The 21,457-nt window shown below is 47.7% G+C and overlaps 1 protein-coding gene across 3 annotated transcripts in view; it reads right to left on the reverse strand.

Moving 5' to 3' along the window:
- Positions 1-454: 454 nt before the first annotated feature.
- Cyria (CYFIP related Rac1 interactor A) overlaps positions 455-21,457 on the reverse strand; it is a 91,733-nt gene continuing 70,730 nt past the window's right edge. For all 3 annotated transcript variants that reach the window (XM_063254358.1, XM_005001528.4, XM_063254357.1), the window contains exons 4-12: positions 12,862-12,983; positions 12,192-12,297; positions 11,343-11,479; positions 10,612-10,689; positions 10,388-10,504; positions 10,220-10,299; positions 8,196-8,322; positions 5,231-5,301; positions 455-3,077 (exon numbers count right to left, since the gene is read on the reverse strand). In XM_063254358.1, the coding sequence (XP_063110428.1) occupies positions 3,014-3,077; positions 5,231-5,301; positions 8,196-8,322; positions 10,220-10,299; positions 10,388-10,504; positions 10,612-10,689; positions 11,343-11,479; positions 12,192-12,297; positions 12,862-12,983 (902 nt within the window). In that variant the 3' untranslated portion in view covers positions 455-3,013. The remainder of the gene's footprint in view (positions 3,078-5,230; positions 5,302-8,195; positions 8,323-10,219; positions 10,300-10,387; positions 10,505-10,611; positions 10,690-11,342; positions 11,480-12,191; positions 12,298-12,861; positions 12,984-21,457) is intronic.

Below are 21,457 nucleotides of genomic sequence, written 5' to 3' on the forward strand. Positions count from 1 at the left end.
GGGGCTTTTGGAATAAGATCCCAATGTCAACTATTAACATCTAGAAAAATCTTTAGCTGTGTAAGATGAGAGATTGATGGAGAAGTCTCTGAATCATGCTGTGCGGGTAGAGCCCAACATTTTAAGTGAGCTTCACTGTTTTTTGAGGAAGTGTGGAATTATTTGTATTCACATGTGACAGTGTACCAAGCACCTATGTTTCCCATTGCCTTGATATAAGGGACTAGGAGCAAAGGTGAAGCATGGTATTAACTAACTCCTGGGTAATACCCCAAACCTTGCTGTTAGCACTAATGGGTCAGTACAATTCAAAGCACCCATTTCCACCTGATTTTTTACTATTACTTCCCAGAAGCACATGAAAGACTTCTGAGAAGTGTCAGAATACCAAAGTAGCAATGCATCTGAGAAACACTATTTCCCCTTGCTGCTTATCCAAAAATAAATACCTGAGTCGTGGAAAACACTGTTTATTTGAAAACTATGGGACATCCAATATGAAATACAGAGAACATCGACACTGATACTGTCGCAAGCACATTCCCCTAAGCCACCACGACGCCTGGATTTTGGATCCTGCAGGCAGCACCGAAAGCTGATTGTCCAGGGACCCTGGATGCCTGGTGGACAGTGTTAAGAGATGGTGTCTCCCACAGCCAGGAAGCTGTTCCCTGCTGGTGATCACAGACACACAACCTGTCCTTCCAGGATTCATAGGCAACAGTGGAGACTTTGGGCTCATCAGAATGCATGTCTGGCTGCATCTCAGCTTGGGGACAAGGCAGATGGCGGAACAGAAGCAGACCAGCAGCCCCACACATAGGTTTAGTCCCATTTGATAGAAAGTCTAATTAAAAATTATAAATGTGCTCAACTATTTATACATTTATATATATATATATATTTATCATTTGACAGGTAATCTCTAAAGTTTTCTCATTGAACCAGCTGAGAGGCAGCTCTGGTATAGACACATGGCTTGAGTTAAAGTCCCTCGGGCTGTGTCCGAGAGCCCAGTGGTGACTGGCAAGTCCTTTCTTCCTTTTATGCTTGCATCTCCTCTTCCAAGAGAGGAGGAAATGGACCCAAAAGTGATAGACGTGGTACATTTCGTTCTCCGAGCTTGGCAGTTGTTGGCCAAGTACCTCAAGTGGCTACCAAGCAGAGCCACTCTTAAATCGGACACCCAATGAGTCCGCTCGCACCGCATTGCCGTCTTGTCCAGCTTCCCCTACAGCTGTAGAATTCTCAGGTTTGAAAAGGTCTTCTTGTCTTAGCAGCTGTACTCGTGCAGCTTTCAACCTCCAAGGAAAAATCCTTTTCCTCTCCCTGTTGACTGATACTTTACGTCTAGACCAGGCACTCTTTCCTATCATTTAACTGCATTTCTTAGCTAAAAAAATTATTCCCTTTTTCCTGAAGGACTCAAGGGAATGCTGGCTAGCAATCTTACCGCTCACTTATTGGAACACTGGAAATGTGGTCAGACCCAACTTCCAGAATTCTCTTCACAATGACCAGGGAACTGGCAGGAATTAGCAAGCAGTCATACAAGCAAGTCTTAGGATTCCCCTGTAAGGGTCCAGTCGCATCCTGTACTAGTATTCCCAGGCCACATGGTGAAGGAGAAAGCGTGTGGATTCAGGAGGGAGGCATCTTAGGTTCCGGTTCCACCTCGTAGCCATTCCATGAGACCACATCCAGGGGCCTTCTCCTTCGCCTCACAGAACAAGTTTCCAAGATTGCATTCTAGATGAACTCAGTCTGCACCCAGAAATAGTGCAGGCCCTGTATGAGCAACCATCATCTAGGCAGGTGGGCAATGCTTAGAGGAGTCTGCTTACAAAGGCAGGTGGGTAGAGTCAGCCACTTTCTTGGCTCCCAGCCTTACAGGGCTTTCACTGATTGTTTTAATGGCCCATTTTACAGATGGAGAAGATGCAGTGCAGACAGTCAAGGGGATTTCTCAGGAGCACACTGTGAATCATTAGTAGGGCAGAAACTAAACCCATATACTCAGATCACAGCTTTCATACCGTGCCCAGCAGTAGCTGGGCAGGGGCAGGGTAGATATGTGGATGTTGTCCCTCTAAGCCCACTTTTCTGGTAACTGATGCATTGCCCTTGACTTTTGTTCCCACAGGAGTAGCCCACAGAGGACAGGGTAGGCCAGCAGGAGGGGCTGGGTGCAAAGCACTTGCAGGTAGCTAGTTGTGAAGTCAGAGCTGCAATCCCCATTTCCTCCCCTCTGCAGGCAAACAGCGACACTGGAAGATGACTGTACTGACCTCCTCTCCCTCCCCTCTCTCATGCTCTCAAAGCAATCACTGCCCTCAGTCAGTCCAACAGCAAGAACCCATCCATCTATCTCTGCTGCTGTTTCACTGATTAAAACACAAGCTCTTTTCCTCTTACAAAAGTAAAAGTGGGGCTCAGAGGGATGGAACGGACCCATCCAGAAGGAAGATACTGATTAGTACAACACGCACAGACAGAAAGCCAGCATGTGTGGTTTGCAGGCAGAGGACAGAGGGGCGTGCAGAACCCAGAATACTCGCGTGCATCTCCTGTTTCTTGCCTTCCATTTCTGTTGGGGTAATAGTTGTATCTCCTGTAGCTGAGTTGACGGATGTAGGAAATCAGTGATACTTTGTGTGTCTATGAACTATGCTCCTGGAGAGATAATACATCTAGAATTAAAACACTACTACAAACTACTAGGCATTTTTGATTGTTACAGATATCATTGAAAGACTCCAGGACAAGAACAAAGTCTCCAAATCTGGCCTTGGGAGAAGGGATTCTGTTTTGGACATCGAAGATAAGGCTCTCAAGTCGATTTATACTCTGCTGGGCAGTGTCAGTCAGGGTACAAATTAAGGTCCATAGATTTCAGGGAGGAGAAGGAAATGGTTGTGTAAATACACAAGTATTAACATCAATTTGTATTAAATTATGTAAACATATACATCTTCTGAGGTCAGCACACAGGTCCTCTTCTCAGCACAGGGTTCTACTGCAGCATGGCTCGAATCTGTTTGGAAGTGGTCTCATCATTCAAGTGCTTTGTAGTGAACCTGAATGGGGAAGGAGGGAGGGAGAGAGAGAGCGAGTGGGAGACAGAGGGAGAGAAAGACGGACAGAGATTAGAGGTCCAACAGAGCTGTACGGAAGTGTCAATGTGACCAATGCCCACCTGCAAACCAAACTTTAGACAAAGAGCCTTACTCGGGGGGTTGAACACAGGGCCTTCACACTGTGCTACATTCCCAGCTCTTCTTTATTTTTAATTTTTATTTTGAGATAAGGTCTCATTAAGTCACTAAATTGCCCAGGTTGGGCTCAAATTTGCAATCCCCCTACCCCAGCCTTCCACAGCTGTTCACCACCACACTCAGCTTGGGTGCAGAATCTTAGCATTCAGGTAAGACATTGAGTCACAGATTGCAACACGTGGATTTCCCGAAGGGCAGATGCTTATGGTCCTCTGCAGGGAGGCGATACTTATCCTCATTGCCACCACTAGGGGGCACAAATGCAGGTGAAAAATCAACCATGAAGTAATCCGCAGCCTCCCATTAACCTGATGTAGACAATGTGACCACCCTGCACCTCCGTGAATAGGGCAGTTGACAAGAGGGGTCGGGATGGGGAGGTGAAAAGGATCAAGAGGTGGTACGAATGTGCACCCATTCCCTCCATGAATGCATTCATTATGTATTGCAATCAGATACTTGTAAAATAAAATAAGTCCTGGGTGAAGGGAAGTAAAGATACAATGTGTAATAAAGCGTGGGCACCCCTGGAAGCTTCCATTTCAATCATGATAACTGTGCAGTAACCGCCTCGCATTACAGGCAAGGAAACATTCAGAGAGTTCGGAGGACCACTCCGGGTCCCAAAGCTGACTGACTCAGGTGCAATCTGTGACTTATGACTTAAACCTAAGACAACTGCCTAGAAAGCTCTTTTCTTTCACTGCATGTCCCCCACTCCAGGGGACTCCTGGCCCAGCAGGGTCTGGCCCTCAAACAAGCAAGGTCTTCTTCCTGCACATGGAAATCCAATCTGACGTGAAAGCATTTCTTTTTTTTTTTTCTCAGCAGCAAAAACCTTAGATAATTTATAGAATTTATAGGGGTGTTCTCAGCTGGGTGTGGCAGTGCACTCCTGTAGTCCTAGCACTCTGGGAGGCTAAGGCAGGAAGATTCCAACTTCCAACCCAGCCTGGGCAGCTTAATAATTGAAGTTTAGTGACTTAAGCATGATCCTGTCTCAAAATTAAAAAAAAAAAAATGAAAGAAGACTGGGGATCCAGCTCCCTGCAAAGGCCTTAAGTTTAAAAAATGATGCTCTCATGGTGCCACATTTCTGCAGGATGAATTCTTGGCACCTTGGACCCCAGAACCAATGTCTAGGGGGTTTGGTTTGTAGCCCTTGAAGGCTTCCACCCAGCTTGGCATGATTTACTCAGGGGCACAAGTTGACAGCTTCCTAGAGATGCCTCACAGCTGAAAACTAAGTACCCCAGCTCAGGGAGGGTGGAGCACACATATCAGCACAGGAGAGGAAGTGTTGGGCACCGTCCCTATGTCCCCCTGAAAATAAGACCTAGCTGGACAATAGCCTTGAAAACTAGAGACCAACATGGCAGCCCCACCAGCCCATGCTCGGCTCAGCTGCCGTCACTATTCCCTGGCTCAGTGCTGTGAGGCAGGCGAGGCCAGGGCTGGTGTTTTCAGTTCTAGTTTTCCAGGATCATTATTTTCCAGCTTGGTCTGATTGCCAGGGAAAGGGGGCTGTGCTCACTGAGGGGCTGGAGGAAGCCACAGCCGGCCGCACACTGAGGTGACTGCACACGGGAACTGTCTGGGGAACTGGAGGTCAGGCCACAGACAAACACGAGCTGCACAACAACAAATGCAGACCAGACATCCAGCCCTGGCCACAGACTCAGTGCATGTGATCTGGGGCAGCGTTGAGCCCGGTGCTTCCATCCCTGTGTGTGCAGCTGGATTTGGGGACCACTGTGGGTCCCAACTGGGCCACTGCCCCCGAGATGTTTAGCAAGTTATCTGACTCTTTCAACCTCAATTCTCCCATCTGTAAACAGGGAATGAGAAGGTGGTGCCGGCCTTGGGCGGTTACTGGGCAATGGATAGATGTGTTCAAATGTACACAGGGGCAGGCTCAGTGCACTGGCTCCTGGTCCCTGTCGCATGGACCTCACCTGAGGGCGTTGAGTAGTCCCTCCACGCTGTCCGGGGCCTGTTCCTTCAGAACCTTTATGCAGCCCTTCATCTGGAGGAGGAAGCACAGTCTGAGTATCAGGGTGGCTCTGTCCCTGTAACCTCTCTCTGTCCTAGCTCTGCCCATTAGTGGTGCAGCATTTCCGCCCACAGCAACAAACCAGGTTCTCCGCCCCCACAGTGACCACCGCTGACTTCCACACCACATGACCATTGTGCATTTTCAATTTGGGGACAAACACTGGAAACTGATTTGTCACTTACTTCAAGCCAAGTGCAGGGATACATAGCCTTCTCCCCGGTGCTGTTACAAATCACCAAATGTCTTAAAACCTGGTGATTTTATGCCTCTTTCTGTCCACAATGCTTTCCTTCCTTCAGATGTTTGGGAAACTCTGGCCCTACTCTCAGGGACCTCTTCTGACCTTCCCAGGGAGACAGTAACCATCACCTCTCTGCGGTCCTAGTGCCACACTGGCATTGATCAGACTCCTTGCAGAGTCACTGCTCACACGAGGCTGTCTCCCTCGCTAGCCCAGGAGCTACTAGAGGCACAGATCCAGGCCTTCATTATCCTTCACAAGGCCAGGGAAGGGCAGCTGCCAGGAACTGGACCTCACAGAGGCTGAATGTCTGCACCTCATCTATTAGCTTTGCTAGCGTTTGTATGAACTTGGACAAGTTTCTTAGCTTTCTGCGCCCTTGGAATAAAGTTACTTATCATTTGAGCAGTACATGAAAATTAAATGCATAGAGATCACATTACCTTATGTATGTTCTGTACTGTTTTTCAGCAAAGCAAGAATATTTCTTCAAAGAAGATAACTACCCATTTTAAACTCAGATATTCATTCATGACATGTGTTGGACTTGCTTAAACTTACAGCCTCTTTCATAATGGTGATGTGTAAACTTCTACTGTGGCTGTATTTCTGGGATGTCGCAAGTTTGATCATAAAGACCGAACACAATCTATAAATGGCAGAGCCTGCCAGGACATTTGGAAGGCACAAATAGAAAGAAGGCCACCATCAGTCAACACTGTGTGCTGTGGTCTGGGACAAGGAGGCACTCTAAGCAAGCAGCTCCATGGGATGACATCAGAGAGTCTGGGAAGTGACCCCCTTCTATTAGAGCTTCCAGACCAGCGAGAGAAGAGGCAGGGACTGCGCTCCACCTCGGTGTGCTGAGTGGCTGTAAAGCATCCCAAGGGACACTTGACAGTGATGTGGGAAGAGATTGAATTTCTAGTTCTATTTCAAAGTGCTTAAAGCTGGGGGTATGAAGATAAGACACTGTCAGAGACGTAGTTGGTGCTAGACCCAGAGTGAGTTTAAAAGCACATTAGAAAATTAGGGGCTTTTTCTTGTAGAAAAAACCCTTGACATTTTATGCTGAAAACTCGAACCTCAAGTTGTGTGACCCCCAGTTACATTTTTCACTGGTAAACTTCCTTGCACCCCATGCACCCCTGGCTTCTCTGGGCCTGTAGTCAGTGCAAGCAGTGCAAGCTACCCAGGCTTAGCCCTGTCAGAGTAAGTGAGGGTCGAAAGGTTCTACTCTCTCCTTGCACAGCTGTAAATTAATGCATGATACACATTGTGAGATGGGTTCACAGGCAAATGCTGGGCTAGCAGATGAGCTTTGTCCCTTAGATCAACAGGATAGCACCTGCACCCAAATGATGGGTTTGCCAATGGTTTTCATTCACCCGTCTACCCAACCACCTTTCCATCCATCCAACATCTATCCATCCATTTGTCCATTGTCCACCCCATTCATCTATCTACCCATACTTACCCATTCATCTATTCATCCATCCATTCATCTATCTATTCATCCATTTTCCATCCATCCATTCATCTATCCATTTGTCCATCCATCCATGCATTCATCAAACTATTCATCCATCCATTCATCTATCTACGCATACTTACCCATCCATTCATCTATCCATCCATCCATCTATTCGTCTATCTACCGATACTTACGCATCCATCTGTCCATACATGCATTCATCTATCTGTCCACCTATCCATTCATCCATTCATCTATCTACTAATCCTTACCTACCCATTTATCCATGTACTCATCCATCCATCTATCCATCCATCCATTCATATATCCACCCATCAATTCTTATGCCCATCCATCCATCCCATCCACCCAACCATTCATCTATCTATCCATCCATCCATCATCCATCCATCTGCCCATACACCTATCCATTCACCCATCCATCCATCCACCCAGTAAAACTTCACAGAACATCTATTGAGTGTCAGGTGCTAATTGCCAAATGCTGTGATAGACAGGGGAGAAGACAGAAAGTATATAAATCATGTCTTTGTCACTGTCTAAAAAGTTTGACTTTGTGGGAAGGTTAGAAAATACAAATCTGTAAAGTTCTCTGAGGACCAGAAGAAATGGAAGTCTGTACCCATGCAGGGTACAGAAAATATATTCCTGGGTAAGATAACACTTGCAAAGTGGCTGAAAGAAATCTGCCCATCAGACAGGAGGAGAAAGGGCCCTTAGAGAAGGGGAAAAGGATATGAATATTTAAATATAAAGTCATGCCATTGGGCAACGCAAGGGTAGAGAGTTAACAGAAAGGAAACTGAAGATGTGACATTTGAGCATGGTGCTTGTAATCTAGTACCTCCCAACTTCTTTCTCATTAGGACACGTGAGATTGGAATCAGCAGGTGACACTGGGCCAGTGGAGGGACAGAAAGTTGCTAATGGACTGGTCATGTGCTCAGCTAAAATACACTGAGGGACACACATTCCAGCTATCAACTGCTTGCCATGTGTTTGAGGTTGTGCCTCTGTCCTGAGCTCAGGACCAAGAGGGGGCTGCATCAATGGGATACAGAGGCCAGAGGAAGAGGACAAGGTCCGCTGGACTCTTATTTGCAAGGGACATTGCACAGCTATTCTTACATCGATCTTGGACGTCTTGCAGAAGGCTCCCACCGGGTGCACATGGTCGTAGAGGATGATGACCCCTACCATCACCCGCATGCAGAACATGAGCGTCTCTTCACTCGTGAACCTGCTCCTGTACTCCCTGAAAGAGAGAAGACAGTGGCCACGGCTCCTCTTCAGCACAGCCCTGGGCTGGGGCTCTGCTCCTTAAAGGGCCGCACTTTGCATCCTCTCTAGAGAGCAATCCCAGGCTGCCACAGCCAGGTTAATGTGCTTCTGAAGAGATGACGATGGAAACTCCCCTTGAATCCAGCCAGCCAGCAACTCAGTGTGAAAATAAGGGAAATGAGAGGGCAGTAAATCCTCGCTTCTGCCCTTCAGTGGCCAGCTCATTGTGCTCATCGCCCCCGCCCATCAACCTTGAATATTTTATAGGAGTTTCTCTGGCTGTCCAAGATTATAGAGAATAAAGGCTTCATTACACAGACAGAGCAGCTATCGGGTCTGCAGCCAGAGTAACTCCCTTTGTTCAGACCCGGAGTGCAGACTTGATTGGATTGATGAAGAAATGAGGAACCAGGCACCGAGGTGAGGGCATCAGTGGCACTTGCATTTGGTTCCTCATCTCCATGGGGGTCTCTGATGATTTAGATAATTTTGGCCAATGCTAGAGATGCCCTTAGCATCTATGTCATGATGAATTGGTCCCATAATGAAGGTGGCTGCTATTTCTGAATTAAAATAAATCTTAACTTTGGTACAGATGAAGTATTTGAAATTAACGCCCTCATATATAAGCAGAACATGTTTTATAATGTGCTGTGGTTTCTTAAACGTTCTGAAAATAGGAGATGCTTGGGAAATTTTATTAGATAAGAAAATCAAGGAAGGACCAGAAAGGTCAGGAGATCTATTCATTGGAACAGGAGAGGGTACAGATGTATGCAGACGCCTGATTTTTGAGAGGAGAGTTCCTCCACAACTATGCTGCTTCGCTATCAGTAACTGAACCTGTGCTTAACCCTAACAACTAGTAAGCAGCTTAGGAACAACGAGGGAGAGGGCAAGAGAAAGAGAGAGGGAGAAAGCCATTATTCTGCAACAGTCTTACCACTTATGCTCTCCTACTCTGATTCTAAACCTTTTAGGTCTTCTCTCTCTATGATGTGTTTATAATAATAGTCATCTAACCATCTCCATTTGGTCTTTCCATATCCTTTGTATGTATATACGTAGGTGTGTGTACATATGTAGGTATGTGCATATATGTGGGTATATGTGTGTATATATGTGGGTACGTGTGTACATGTAGGCGTGTGTATGTGTGTGTATATGAGTGGGTATGTGTGTATATATATGGGTGTACACATATGTAGCTGTGTGTATATATGTAGGTATGTGTGTGCATATGTGGGTCTGTGTGTGATTATGTAGGTATGTGTATATATGTGGGTATGTGCGTGTCTATATGTGGGTATGTGTGTGTACATATGTGGGTATGTGTGTGTATACATGGGTATGTGTGTGTATATATGTGGGTTATGTGTGTATATGTGGGTATGTGTGTGTATATATACAAAGGTGTGTGTGTATATGTGTGCATTTGCAGGACTGGGATTGAACCAAGGGCCTTCATACTGAGGGACATTTCCAGCCATTTTAGTTTGTTCATTTTAGAGACAAGATCTCATTAAGTTGCCCAGGCTGAGCTTGAACTTGAGATTCTCCTGCCTCAGCCCTCTAGAGTGCTGAGACTATGGGCACGCGCCACCACGTGCATCTGTATCATCCAGTAGCATCTTTGCACAAGGGTTATGCTGTCTGACAAGCTCTGTGATCTTTGGAAGGTCAATCAGCCAATTTGAGTCTCAGCTTCTTGGACTACAGAAAGAAAGAAAATGATGCCCACTATCCAGAGCTGCTTCTGAATTTGAAGCAGACAATATACTGTAAACTTCCTGGGCTGACCCACTGGTACATGACTCCTAACAGGCCCCAGCTGGGAGCACCAGCCGTGAATGAGCCTCGGGTTCACTTACGGAGTCTCCAGCATGACTTTGCAGACGCTGGTCATCGTACTGAGGCAGTCCGTGGTGTGCTCTATCGGCAGGGTTTTGTTCTACATTGGACACACATGCATGTTAGTCCCACTGGAAGCTCTTATGCACCAATCAGAAAACAGCAGCCTGCTGGGCAGCCCTGCCTACCTCAGAGACGAAGTGCATGGTGGCATCGCTCAGGGTTTTCAGCATGGGCGTGGCTTCTGCGTAGAAGAGGGACATGCGATTGGCCATCTCGTTATTGACTTCATTCTCAATGTCTAGCTGAGGAGAAAGGAAGAGAAGACACGATTAGAAACATCAAGGGCTCCCCGTGCCCTGCTTGACCCGGGAAGCATAAAAGCCATGGAGGACCAGACCCCGGAACTCACATGCATGTTGTTGATACGATTACGACTTATGGTTCTTCGGTAGTAGCTGAAGTCATTCTGAATGGCAGGGTTCCTCATCTGAAGTTCGGGAGAGAGGAGAGAAGTGGTTTCCTGGCATCAGGTGGGGGAAGGAGCACAAGGAGCCAGGCGCTCCATTCTGTAAAGATGCCGGGGGGGGGGGGCACTCCTGTTTCCCTCAAAATAAGACCTAAGCTTAACAGGGCCCACCCCCTTCAGCCTGCCCTTGCCTTACCTGTCATCCCAGTAGCCACTGACCTAGAGAATAGCGAGGCGGGACCTGCTGCAGGACTCTGGCCATCACCATGGTAACAACCAGCTATTAATTGTAGCTGCAGTTTATTCTCTGGCTAGGTCTTATTTTTGGGGAAACACAGTCTTTAATACACAAGAATCAAAGCAACTTCTAGTTAAAACTAAAGACCTATATCCTCACTATTATAAATTCCACCTTGTACTTGCTGTGGGCTAGATTTCAGGGAAAGTCTATTTGTTCCCCATGAGGACAGGACCCTTACAAAAGTTTTTCTCTCATTTCATCTGGCAGATTTTGAATTTCCATATATATGTTTCCATAACTGCTTTAATTCCTCACTGAGCAAGGCTCTGGGGAGCAACTGCCCCACTTCCATTCCCACTCACACTCCCAGCCCCAGTGGAAGGCTCAGCTGGGGCCAAGGGGCTGAACACCTTCCCAGCATGCTGGGTCTGACCTTCAGTTCATCAAATCGAAGTGTGAAATGCAGGATTTCCGCAAACTCCTTGGCCAGGGCCTGCTCCCGCTCCAGGTGCTGGGTTGGGGTATAGGGGGGGCAGGTCAGAGACTCCAGCAGGCTCTGCAGGGCTGTCTCTGGAAGCCAAGAGTGAAAGTGTGTTTTTGGGTACCCGAGAGCATCCTGAGCCCACTGAGAGTCTCAGAGGTCACTGCAGGGGTCCCCCTGGTCCCCATGTGTGTTCTAAGCTGTGGCAGCTGTCACTGGAGAGGCTGAGGGCCTGAGTAGGCTGCTCCTAGGTGGAGATCCCAGCCTGCAGGGTTTGCTCAGTGTCTCCACACTCAGCTCGCAGGTCTGCCCGTAACCAGTCCTGGCCCTGGGAGGAGACCACGAATGCATCCAGCTGTCCTGAGAGCCACTCACGGAGCAGTTCGAAGAGGCCTGGCTTTGAACACAGATTAGGCCGCCGGCTCCAGGCATGGTGAGATCTACTCTCACTGCAGCTTCTCTCTTCCTCTGCCCTCATCCTGGGAATGCTTTTCTTCAAACCTGCCACCACATTTACCCCTGCCTGATGCTCATCCAAAGCAGGGCTTATTTGGGGGAAGTGGGGTATGAGGACTTAGACATCACTGAGCACAAATCAAAGGGACACTCACTCCCACTGTGCCCCCGGAGTCAGGGTGCCAGCATAAACACTCGCAGTGTGCCTGTGCCAGGACTTCGCATCACAAATGTGTGGGACTCAAAGAAAGGAGAAAGGAAAGGGTGTTGCCTGTGGCCAGCCTCCCCCATGGCTCCTGCTCCTTTTCAAGTGACAAAACAAAACCTCCTGTGTGAGAGACCCACCTAGCCGGATGGAGAACTCGTAGAACCGCTTCAGCCTCACTACCAGGGGACACACAGCGTTCCAGGCCTTTTCCTGAAGCTGGATGTCATTGGGGTTTTGAATCGCCTGCAAGGATACGACAGAACTGTGTGTGAGCCCCACGCTGATCTTGTGATGACCTCAGTCTAACCCTTGCCTGTCTCTAAACAATCTGCAAGTTTTATTTCCCTAGACTTATAACAGCACAGAGTACCTGGGATCCCTGCGCCCCAAGGAAGGCCTCGTACTAAGAGGTAGGCAGACAGCGAGCGAGCGCGGCGTTCTCAGGTTTTTTTTTTTTTTTTTTGCCCCCACGCTCCACACCAGCGCAAGCTGCACCTCTCAGGATCCGGGCCTCAGGTGCCTAGAGGAGCGCAGATTCTACCGCGAAATGCACATACGGGCATCTAGCCCGTGAACGTGGGAGCCATCCCGGAACCACCCTCTCAAGCAGTGTGCTCAGGGCTGGTCCCTGGGGCTGTGGTATCTGTGTGTGGGTGTGTGTCTCTGCAAGTCTGCCTCTGTGCATGGGTACATGTGTGTACATGTGTGTGTCTGTGTGTCTGTGTGCGTGTCTGTGCATATCCACTTCTGTGCATGTATGGTTCTCCCCTCTCTCCCTACTGCAGGAGCTTGGCGCTGTCTCCGTACATCTCGGATCTCCGGCCCGGCGCCCTTGTAGGCCTGTAGGTCGGTGAGGATGCTCTCTGAGTCCTGCAGCACGGCACTGATCTGGTTCCAGATCTCCCGCTCCCCTTCTGTGGGCTGCGCATCTGAGATGAGGGAATAGCACACAAAGGCAGGTGTCACAAACTGTGGAAGATGCTGGCAACCTGTCCATCTGCCTGACTGCCAGCTCGTGCCTGCAGGCTGGGTGGCTGCTCTTCACCACATGAGCTCCTGGGAAGGGGAAAGAAACGCAGCCCCCTGCCTCGGCTGAGAGCACCCCATGACCTCACCGCACACCAGAACCTAGTGTGTGGGGAGCTCTGTGCTCCTGCATTTATTAATGTCACATATATTTTCCCCATACTTGCTCTGCATACCGGACAACTACAGGAAGAAACACCCTCTTTTCCTTCTTATCTATTACTTTTTAAATTCAAAGCCTATTTTAGTTATGGTAAAACACATGTAAAATGCACGACCTTCTTAAGTGTAGAGTTCAGTGGCTTTTTACTGCCTCACAGCCATGACTGCCACTGCTCCATGGTCCTCTGGGAAACGGAAACACTGCACGGGATCCGCTCTCCACAGAAGGCTCTGACTCCCTCCGTTATGACTGTAAAAAGTTGGGGAGACCAGTCCCGTGCACATTTCCTCGTAAAAATAAGCTTCTATGCTGGACACCAACGCTTCCCAGCCTCAGGAGCCGCTTGTCATCCCGGAACAGCCTGGTGCACAGAAAGTGCTGGGGCACCAGAGGCTGACCCCACAAAGGAGGCTGTGTTATGGCTGCTGGGGTTGCTCTGGGGGTAAAGATGGCCTTGCAGGTGGGCTGTGTCCAGGGTGGCTCTCAGCTGGAGCATCCGTTCCTGTCCCTCATCTTTTGAGGGCTGACGCCACAGAGCTGTCTTTAATTTTTTATTCCTGCATATTTGCATTCCCTGTGTGGAGCTGGTACACCTACACAAAGCATCGTAATTCCTTTATCCATCCCAGCCCTTCCTTCCCTCTCTCTCCTTCCCTCCATCACTTGGTCCCTTTCTCTTTGAGAAATAACTATTTCCCTACTTCCTATGTTTTACCTTTTATTTTCCTCTTTAATTCACTTATACTTTGGGTTTTCACATAAGAGAAACTGTGTGATCTGTGTGTCTGATTTATTTCACTTAACATTATGATCTGAAGGTGCATCCATTTTCCTATAAATGACTCATTTGTCCTTCTTTGTGGCACATTAGTACTTCACTGTGTGTAAAATCCACACTTTCTTTATGCATTCATCTACTGATGGGCATATTGGCCACTTCCAAGGTTTAGCTGTTATGAGTTTTGTTGCTATAAACATGGGCAAGTATGGATATCACTGTTATGTGATATCCTCAACTCTTTTGGGATGATACCTAGAAAGGGAAGAGCTGAGTGAAATGGAATTTCTAGTTTCAGTTTTTTGAGGAATCTCTGCACTGACTTCCACACTAGTTACCATTTTCCATTCCTACCAGCACCAGAGGGGACTCCTGTCCCCGGCAGCCTCGCTAACATTTGGTATCATTTGATCTCTTAATAGCAGCTACGCTGCCCACCACCTAAGACAGTGGTTTCCCTTCCTGGGAAAGGAAGGTTGCCATGTACCCACACATGCTAATTCTCTTTTAATACAAAATTCATAGGCTTGCGTAAGGTATCCAGACAGAGCAAACTTCTAGCCAAGGGATGAGTTTAGTCAGGAGGAGTCCTTCAAGTTCACACAGGCAGGGTTCAGAGAAAGAGAATGTGTGCAGCTCAGTGTGAATCACGTTACAGAAACTTTCCTCAAAGTGCCCTGGATGTCTCAAAACCCGGAAGCCAGGAAGCTCATAACAAGAAAGCAAATTCCAGAGAAGTGATGGCAGCTTCCAAGAGGGAACAATCTTCTAAAGAGAAATTTATTTGGATAAGAGGAAAAGCAGGCTAGGCATGGTAGGGTGCACTTGTGAGTCCAGCACTAGGGAGGCTGAGGCAGGAGGATTCCCATGAGTTACAGCCCAGCCCAGGCTGCACAGTGAGTGCAAGGCCAATCTGGACTACATAGTGAGACCCTGCCTAAAAAAGAGGAAAAGCAAAATAATTCGGGACCAAGATCGTAAGAACTCAGACCATTGAATACAATCATAAAACAGTCTGTGACACAGAGTGGCACTTGGAGGCAAGGAAGGAAAGCTTTTGAGCTTGGCTATCACACAGCTCCTTCCCAGGAAGTCACCACTCAAAAGGTTTTAGGTGGAACAGAAATAAAACCAAATGGGCTGGAAGAGAAGTTTGCAAAGAACCCAAACGCATCCTATGGATGTAGGCTGAGGCAAGAAGGCTCCAAGTTCAAACTTAGCCTGGGCAACTAAGCAACTTAGTGAGACCCTGTCTCAAAAGGTAAATGACTTGAGAGGCTGAGACAAGAGGATCGCTATGAGTTCGAGACCAGCCTACGCACAAAGTGAGCGGAAGGCCAACCTGAACTGCAGAGTGAGACACTGTCTCAAAAAGGAAAAAAAGAAAAGACAAGAAAAGAAAAACGCAGCTCAGTGTGAAGGGGCCCTGGGTCCAATCCCCAGTGCTGGAAAAACAAAAACATAAAGAAATTTTCAGTAGAGTGGTATAACTTGTCTCCCCGGTGTGGTGAGCAGCCTTTCTCCATGCAGACTGACAGGGTGTGGAGTCACGCCCTCAGTGGAGGGACTTAGGGAGGGATCTCTTCTGTTCTGGGGGACATGGACTTGGAGGCAGTGGGACCTCTCCTACAGCCAGTGTCTGGGCAGCATCAGCACAGCCAGAATGCAGAAAAGCTGGAGGGAACTCAGGTCACCGAGGCCAGCAGCCTGCCAGGTGCACAGCAACCGTGGGAGAAGCTTGAGTGTCTGTCTCACTCGGACAAGCGCTGTGAAGCCCTAGATGACATCCACCCTTGGCACAGCTCCCTGCGGGGCTAAGATTCCTCCTGCTTTCATCCCAGCTAACAGATCTGGTAGTCAGAACCGACTCTAGTGAGCTGTGCAATCAGATGCAGGACACTGGCCATCTTAGCTTCATTTCACATTGCCATTCCAGAGTAGGGCACGGTGGGTACCTGATTCCAGAAAAACTTGCTAGTCTTGCTAATCATACATTGACTGTATGATTCCAATATTCTTTGTGCATTGTGCTTAGTGACTGTTTCCCTGTTTGTCTCTGAATAGTAAGGTCCATCTGTATTCAGGCCCACCTGCGGTCCCACTGGCCAGCAGGAGGATTTCTGTGATCTACAGGCCAGCCTGTGCTGCAGAGCGAGTGCCAGGCCACATTGGTGACAGGTGGCCACCCGATAGATGGATGACTTGAGGAGGGGACTCAGCCAGGGGGCAGAGTGGCAGACTCTGGGAAGCAGCAGATAAATTCAGGTCCCATCACTCCCGGCCCTCTCCCCTCTCTCCTCTTCCCAGAAGACTTTCAAGCCAATGCAGCTCTCCTGCTGCATGAGAATCCAACCACAGCCGAATTCGCGTCTCACCATCCCAGAGACTCTGTGTTTAACCGTGTGCTAGGCATCTGTGGCTGCAGGTCTCCTCCGTGAGGCTGACACTTCTCACCACTTGTGAAAAGCTGCTCTTGTTTTCACTCCTCCAGCCCTGGAACCATGATAATTTGCCTGCTGTAAAATCCCTAAAGAGGCACTGGAGCCCACAGTCTGCCGTTCTCCACCCTCGGAGTCACCTTTTTAACATGTGCTGTTCCCAATGTCAACAGTGGCTGGGTTGGAGGACCCTGAAGGGTCAGTAGTGGGAAAGCGTACTAGCAGGCTCTGAAAGCATTTGCTGAGTGAATTATGGGCTTTGCTTTTCTACTTTCAACACCAAGATAGACCCTCTACTAATATGCTAGAAACTGGTCCTTGATTCCAGCTGTGGCTGGCAGAGTCTCTAAGAACCACCACACCCCAGCCTTCCAGTGACTGTCAGTGATTTCATCAACATGGAGGAGAATGGTTTCACGCAGCTGCTGTTTCTCCCATCTCACAATGGAGCTGTTAAAACCCTTTTGATTTACACAGGCAATTTCAGAAAGCAATCCCGCCAGAAGCTCCAGAGCAAGCGTGCCGTGGCCACTCCCCAGCTGAGGATTTAAGGCCTGATAGGGACTTGCTGCTGGGAGAAGTGTGAATAAGGCCCACTGTGACCTTGCATACATACACGTGTAGCCAAGATCTCACCAAATTCCAAGTGCCCAGGGTTTTTAACCAGAAAAAAATACCTTCTTATCAATTGAGACAAACAGCATTCATGCTGTTTGTAGTGGAAACATTGGTCCTCCTTTGGGCTTCATTTACTGTCAACACTTCAGTGTCACTGCAGAAGACTCTGGCGTCTACTCCACTGTGACAGAGGAGGGAAGATGGCTGTGGGCTGCCTGTGTCCAGGTCTCTGACAAACCTACTGCTGTGAACTCAGCCGGCCTCAAGCCAAGCAGGGCTCCTCTGGGGAGCCGGTCAAGGGCTGGACAGGAAAGACACCTATGTTCTTCCACTAGCCAATTTAGGATCTTACAGAGAAGCAAATTAACCTAAGATGATCTCTGCCCTGCAGATGACAAGAGATACGGGAGAAGAGTAAAATGTGGGAAACAGTGCAAAGTTTGGTAGAAAAGTGCCACCCAAATAAGGTTGTAGCAGAGCGAGAGGTGAATCTGTTTAATGACAATGTGATGTCACATTTTTGTAATCATTTTATATGAGTATGTTGGGCTTGCAGAATGAATCATCTGAGTTTCCATGATTTCCTAGGAGGAAATCAGGTTCGATACACCCATGCTTTGGATTTCAAGTGTGTTTCCGGAATGAATTATGCTCATGAACCAAAGTTCTACTGTATAAACTTTGCAGAAATATCTACTCAGATATCAAGGGGGTTTTTGATAGATCAAATCTTTTGCTGATGGAAAAAACATTTCTTTGAAGTGAGGTGCCCTTGTGTAGATATTAAGCTACTTGAACTTCTGTCTTAAAGACTTCTACTTCAAGTCTTGGGGGTTGGAACTCGAAGGTTGCTCAGTTTATTGTCCCTGTGGACACACCACGGTGGGCCAGGGGCTCATTGAAAACTTTCCAGGTGGTCCCCAAAGTGGCTGATTGTTCTAAGAACCTCAAGAGGTGAGGAAAAGTAGATTGTTGGGCTCAGAACACAGCTAACTGTTCAAAAAGAAAGTTCACCAGATGTTTCTAATCATCCTTCCTATTCGGGAATGGCCAGGGCTGTGTCCCTGGCCAGGCTACTGCTTGCTGCTTGTGCTGGACACCTTGCGGAGGCTTTGCTCAAAAGTGCTGCCCTTCCAACCATCACAACAGAAGAAGGCAGCCATATTCATCTCTGGCTCCCCTTGTCTCCCAGCCTGCAAACAGGCAGTGGAAACACAGCCAGGAGGCAGACAGGGAAACAGAAAGAAGTAGAGGAATGAAAATTTAAAAAAAAAAAAAAAGGGAAAACGATATTAATGGCTGTGAAGAAATGCAAGCTAAAGTGTAGAGCTCACTTCGAAGGTCAACGAGAATTTCAATCCTGCTGCAACGGGGGAAAACGAAGGCCAGATGTGTCTAATTTTGTGTTATGTTTTGATCCAGCTTAATTATATCTATTTGACCTGGTTCAATTATGTTCCATCACCAACTTCAAAAAGGATATTCACCACTCAAAAGAAAGGTGCCAAATTCATTTAGCTGTTACTACACGCTAGGCAGCCTTCCCTCCTCCCTCTACCCCCTCGTCCTTAACTCTTTACCAGCTGGCCTCTGTCTGTACCCGAAGTAATAAACTGTGCACATGGAAAAGGGGTTTGCCAGGCAGAGGGCCCGGGACAAGGGCACGCGTCCTCCTGCGCTGAGCAGAGTGTGGGCTCTCTGCCCCTGGGGTTTCAGCTCTCTTCCTTGGAGAGGAATCCTCTGGTGGAGCCCAGCTCTGAGCTCGGTCATCATTCCTGGGTCTTCTAACCCAAGCCGCCCTTGCATGGCAGCTTGCAATTCTTTTCAAAAGGCCTTGGGGGCTCGGTCTCCATTGGGTTTCTTGTCCTCCTTCAAACGTGCACTTCCTTTTCCAGTTTCTATACCTTTCGTCAGACTGTTTCCACCTGTGGGAAGCCTGCCCGTCTGTGTCTGTAGCAAGGCAACTCATTTTTAAAGCCCATCCTACATGCCGCCTCTTGTAGGGAGACCTCTCCCCTGCCTTCTGCCAGGAGTTAGAAGCACGTTCTTTTTCCTTCTTTCCTCCTGAGCCACACTGCCTCTCCTCAGCCGGCCTCATGTCTCACCTGTCTCCAGCTGCCTCCCTAGCATGGCCTCCTGAGAGTCCTGACTGTCCTTGACACACCCTCGCTGGAGCCGACGTAGGCTCTGGACAGGTCTTACCTGTAGCTCACCTTTCCCACCTCTCCAGCCCATCATTCTAAAATCTTTTCCTAAAAATCCCCTTTACAAATAGGACTTTTAGGACAAAAACCTACAAGTGACTTTTCCTCATGAGATGGCCTGGTTTATTGGTGACTAATGGACAGGATGGCCACGTCCTTCTAGGAAGCCCCTTGTGATGACTGTTCACGGCAGCAAAGAGGGGGCAAAAGGAGAGGGGTAGACCCAGGTCCCCCCAGCTCCTCTACCCTTCTCTGGGTGACTGCAGCCCCAAGAGTCCTCCCACCCCCACCCAGAGTCTCAGTGGGCTGGGCAGGGAAATGAGCAGAATTGTATACATTCTTCTAACTTCACAGCTTCGCACTGTCCCTAAATCTTCTAACTCTAATCCTAGCAGTGAGCCATTAGGCACAGAAATATCGTTCGCAATTCCTTGCATTGAAGACATCATAGACTCCAAAAATGGAGCTTTGGGGCCAAGAACATCATCAAACTTTAAGACTCTACAACCTGTATTTGGTCACCATGAGCTTTCCTGAGATGCAATGTTAGAAAATATCCAGATTCTGAGACACAGCGGAGCAGAGGACTCTGGTGCTGGAAGGGAGGAAGGGAGGCCTCCTGCAGTGCCCCCTGCCTGCTCTGGGGTGGGTGGCATCCTCAGGGCTGAGTCCTTGAAACCAGGTGATGCAGAGGACCTCAGGAAACTACTGATACATCCTGCAGGTTTCCCTTTTATGGCTGCAAAAGTTTTGGGGATTAATCTCAATAAAGATGGCTTCAGAGGCCTGAGTGAGAGTATGGAAAGCCATGATCTGAGCTAAGCAGGCAAGCAGGGTCATGAGATTCTGGTGGCACGGGGGGCCTGGGCAGGAACGTGAGGGAGTGTCAGCTGCCAGAAAAAAACAAGTAGTTAACTGTGCTCTGGGGCACCCACGCCTTGGGGCTTTTGATTACCATTTGGCCTTTTACAAGCTGAATGAAGCAATATAAAAGACGTGTGATAAGAAATGGAAGAGTATAATTTAAAAATGTAAATAGTAAAAAAAAAAAAAAAAAAAAAAAACCCAAAAACCACATATATCCCAAACTAACCAAGTCCAACAATAACATGCCAAGTTCAGTTATAAATGTATCTTTCACAGAATTTAATCTAGATTACAGGAGAACCTAGGATTGTAGCTTGTTCTATGAATGTTCCTCAACACAAGCAAACATTTATAAAATAAATTTTAGCTTGATAAATGCATGGTATCTTGCAATACAAGTATTATGTGCCAGCGAATGTCATATGATCTCAGCTGAGCAAGTGGTTCTTCTGTCTGTCTCCTCTGTCTCTGTTCATGTCTCACTGTGCAATTGTGGGTGATCATTTCCCAACAGAAAGAGGTTATGGAGGAGCTCTCGTTAGGAGAGGAGGGGAATATGAAGGCAGAGGGGAATCCCTCACCTCAAATGAGACATGGGAGAAGGACAGGGGAGAAGAGTAAAATGTGGGAAACAGTACAGAGTTCTGTAGAACAGCACCACCCAAATAAGGCTGTAGCAGAACGAGAGACGAATCTGTTTAAAGAAAATTCAATGCTGTATTTCTGTGAGGTCCTCAAGAGGAGGCGAAAGCAAGCACCATTGGACCAGTTCCTTGTTAGAGCGGCACATGAAGAAAAGGATTCCACAGAGTCGGAGGATAGCAGAGATTCCATGGTGACAGCATGCTACACGGCAACACTGTGTCCCTCACAACAGCCATGAAGGTCTTCAAAGGGAGGTGCAGGTTAATTTGTTTATTTTTCTGCATATTTTGCACATACGTTATTATTCTGTATTATAAAATTGTAATCCATTTTTTATATGAGTATCTTTGGGTTGCAGAATGAATCATCTGAGTTTCCATGACTTCGTACAGGGAAACTTCCTGTGATATACTGTACAAGTGCTGTGAATTACAAGCATGTTTCTGGAACACATTATGCTCCCAAACAAGGTTTTACTGTACTTTGTGCAAAACATATGAGCATTGCGGATGTGTTTCCTTTCCGCATCACTGTCTTAAACACTCTGAATTACCAAATCAACACACCCAGGAAACTTTCATCTTTTGCATTAGTGCACCTTTGAAAGGTCTTCTAGCATTGCCTTTGCAAATCTCTGTTAGAAGACTCATCTAGACGTAAAGAA

This window comes from Cavia porcellus, unplaced genomic scaffold, assembly GCF_034190915.1.
Source record: "Cavia porcellus strain 051 isolate PalLab524CR breed Dunkin Hartley unplaced genomic scaffold, mCavPor4.1 scaffold_8, whole genome shotgun sequence".
Lineage (NCBI taxonomy): Eukaryota > Metazoa > Chordata > Mammalia > Rodentia > Caviidae > Cavia > Cavia porcellus.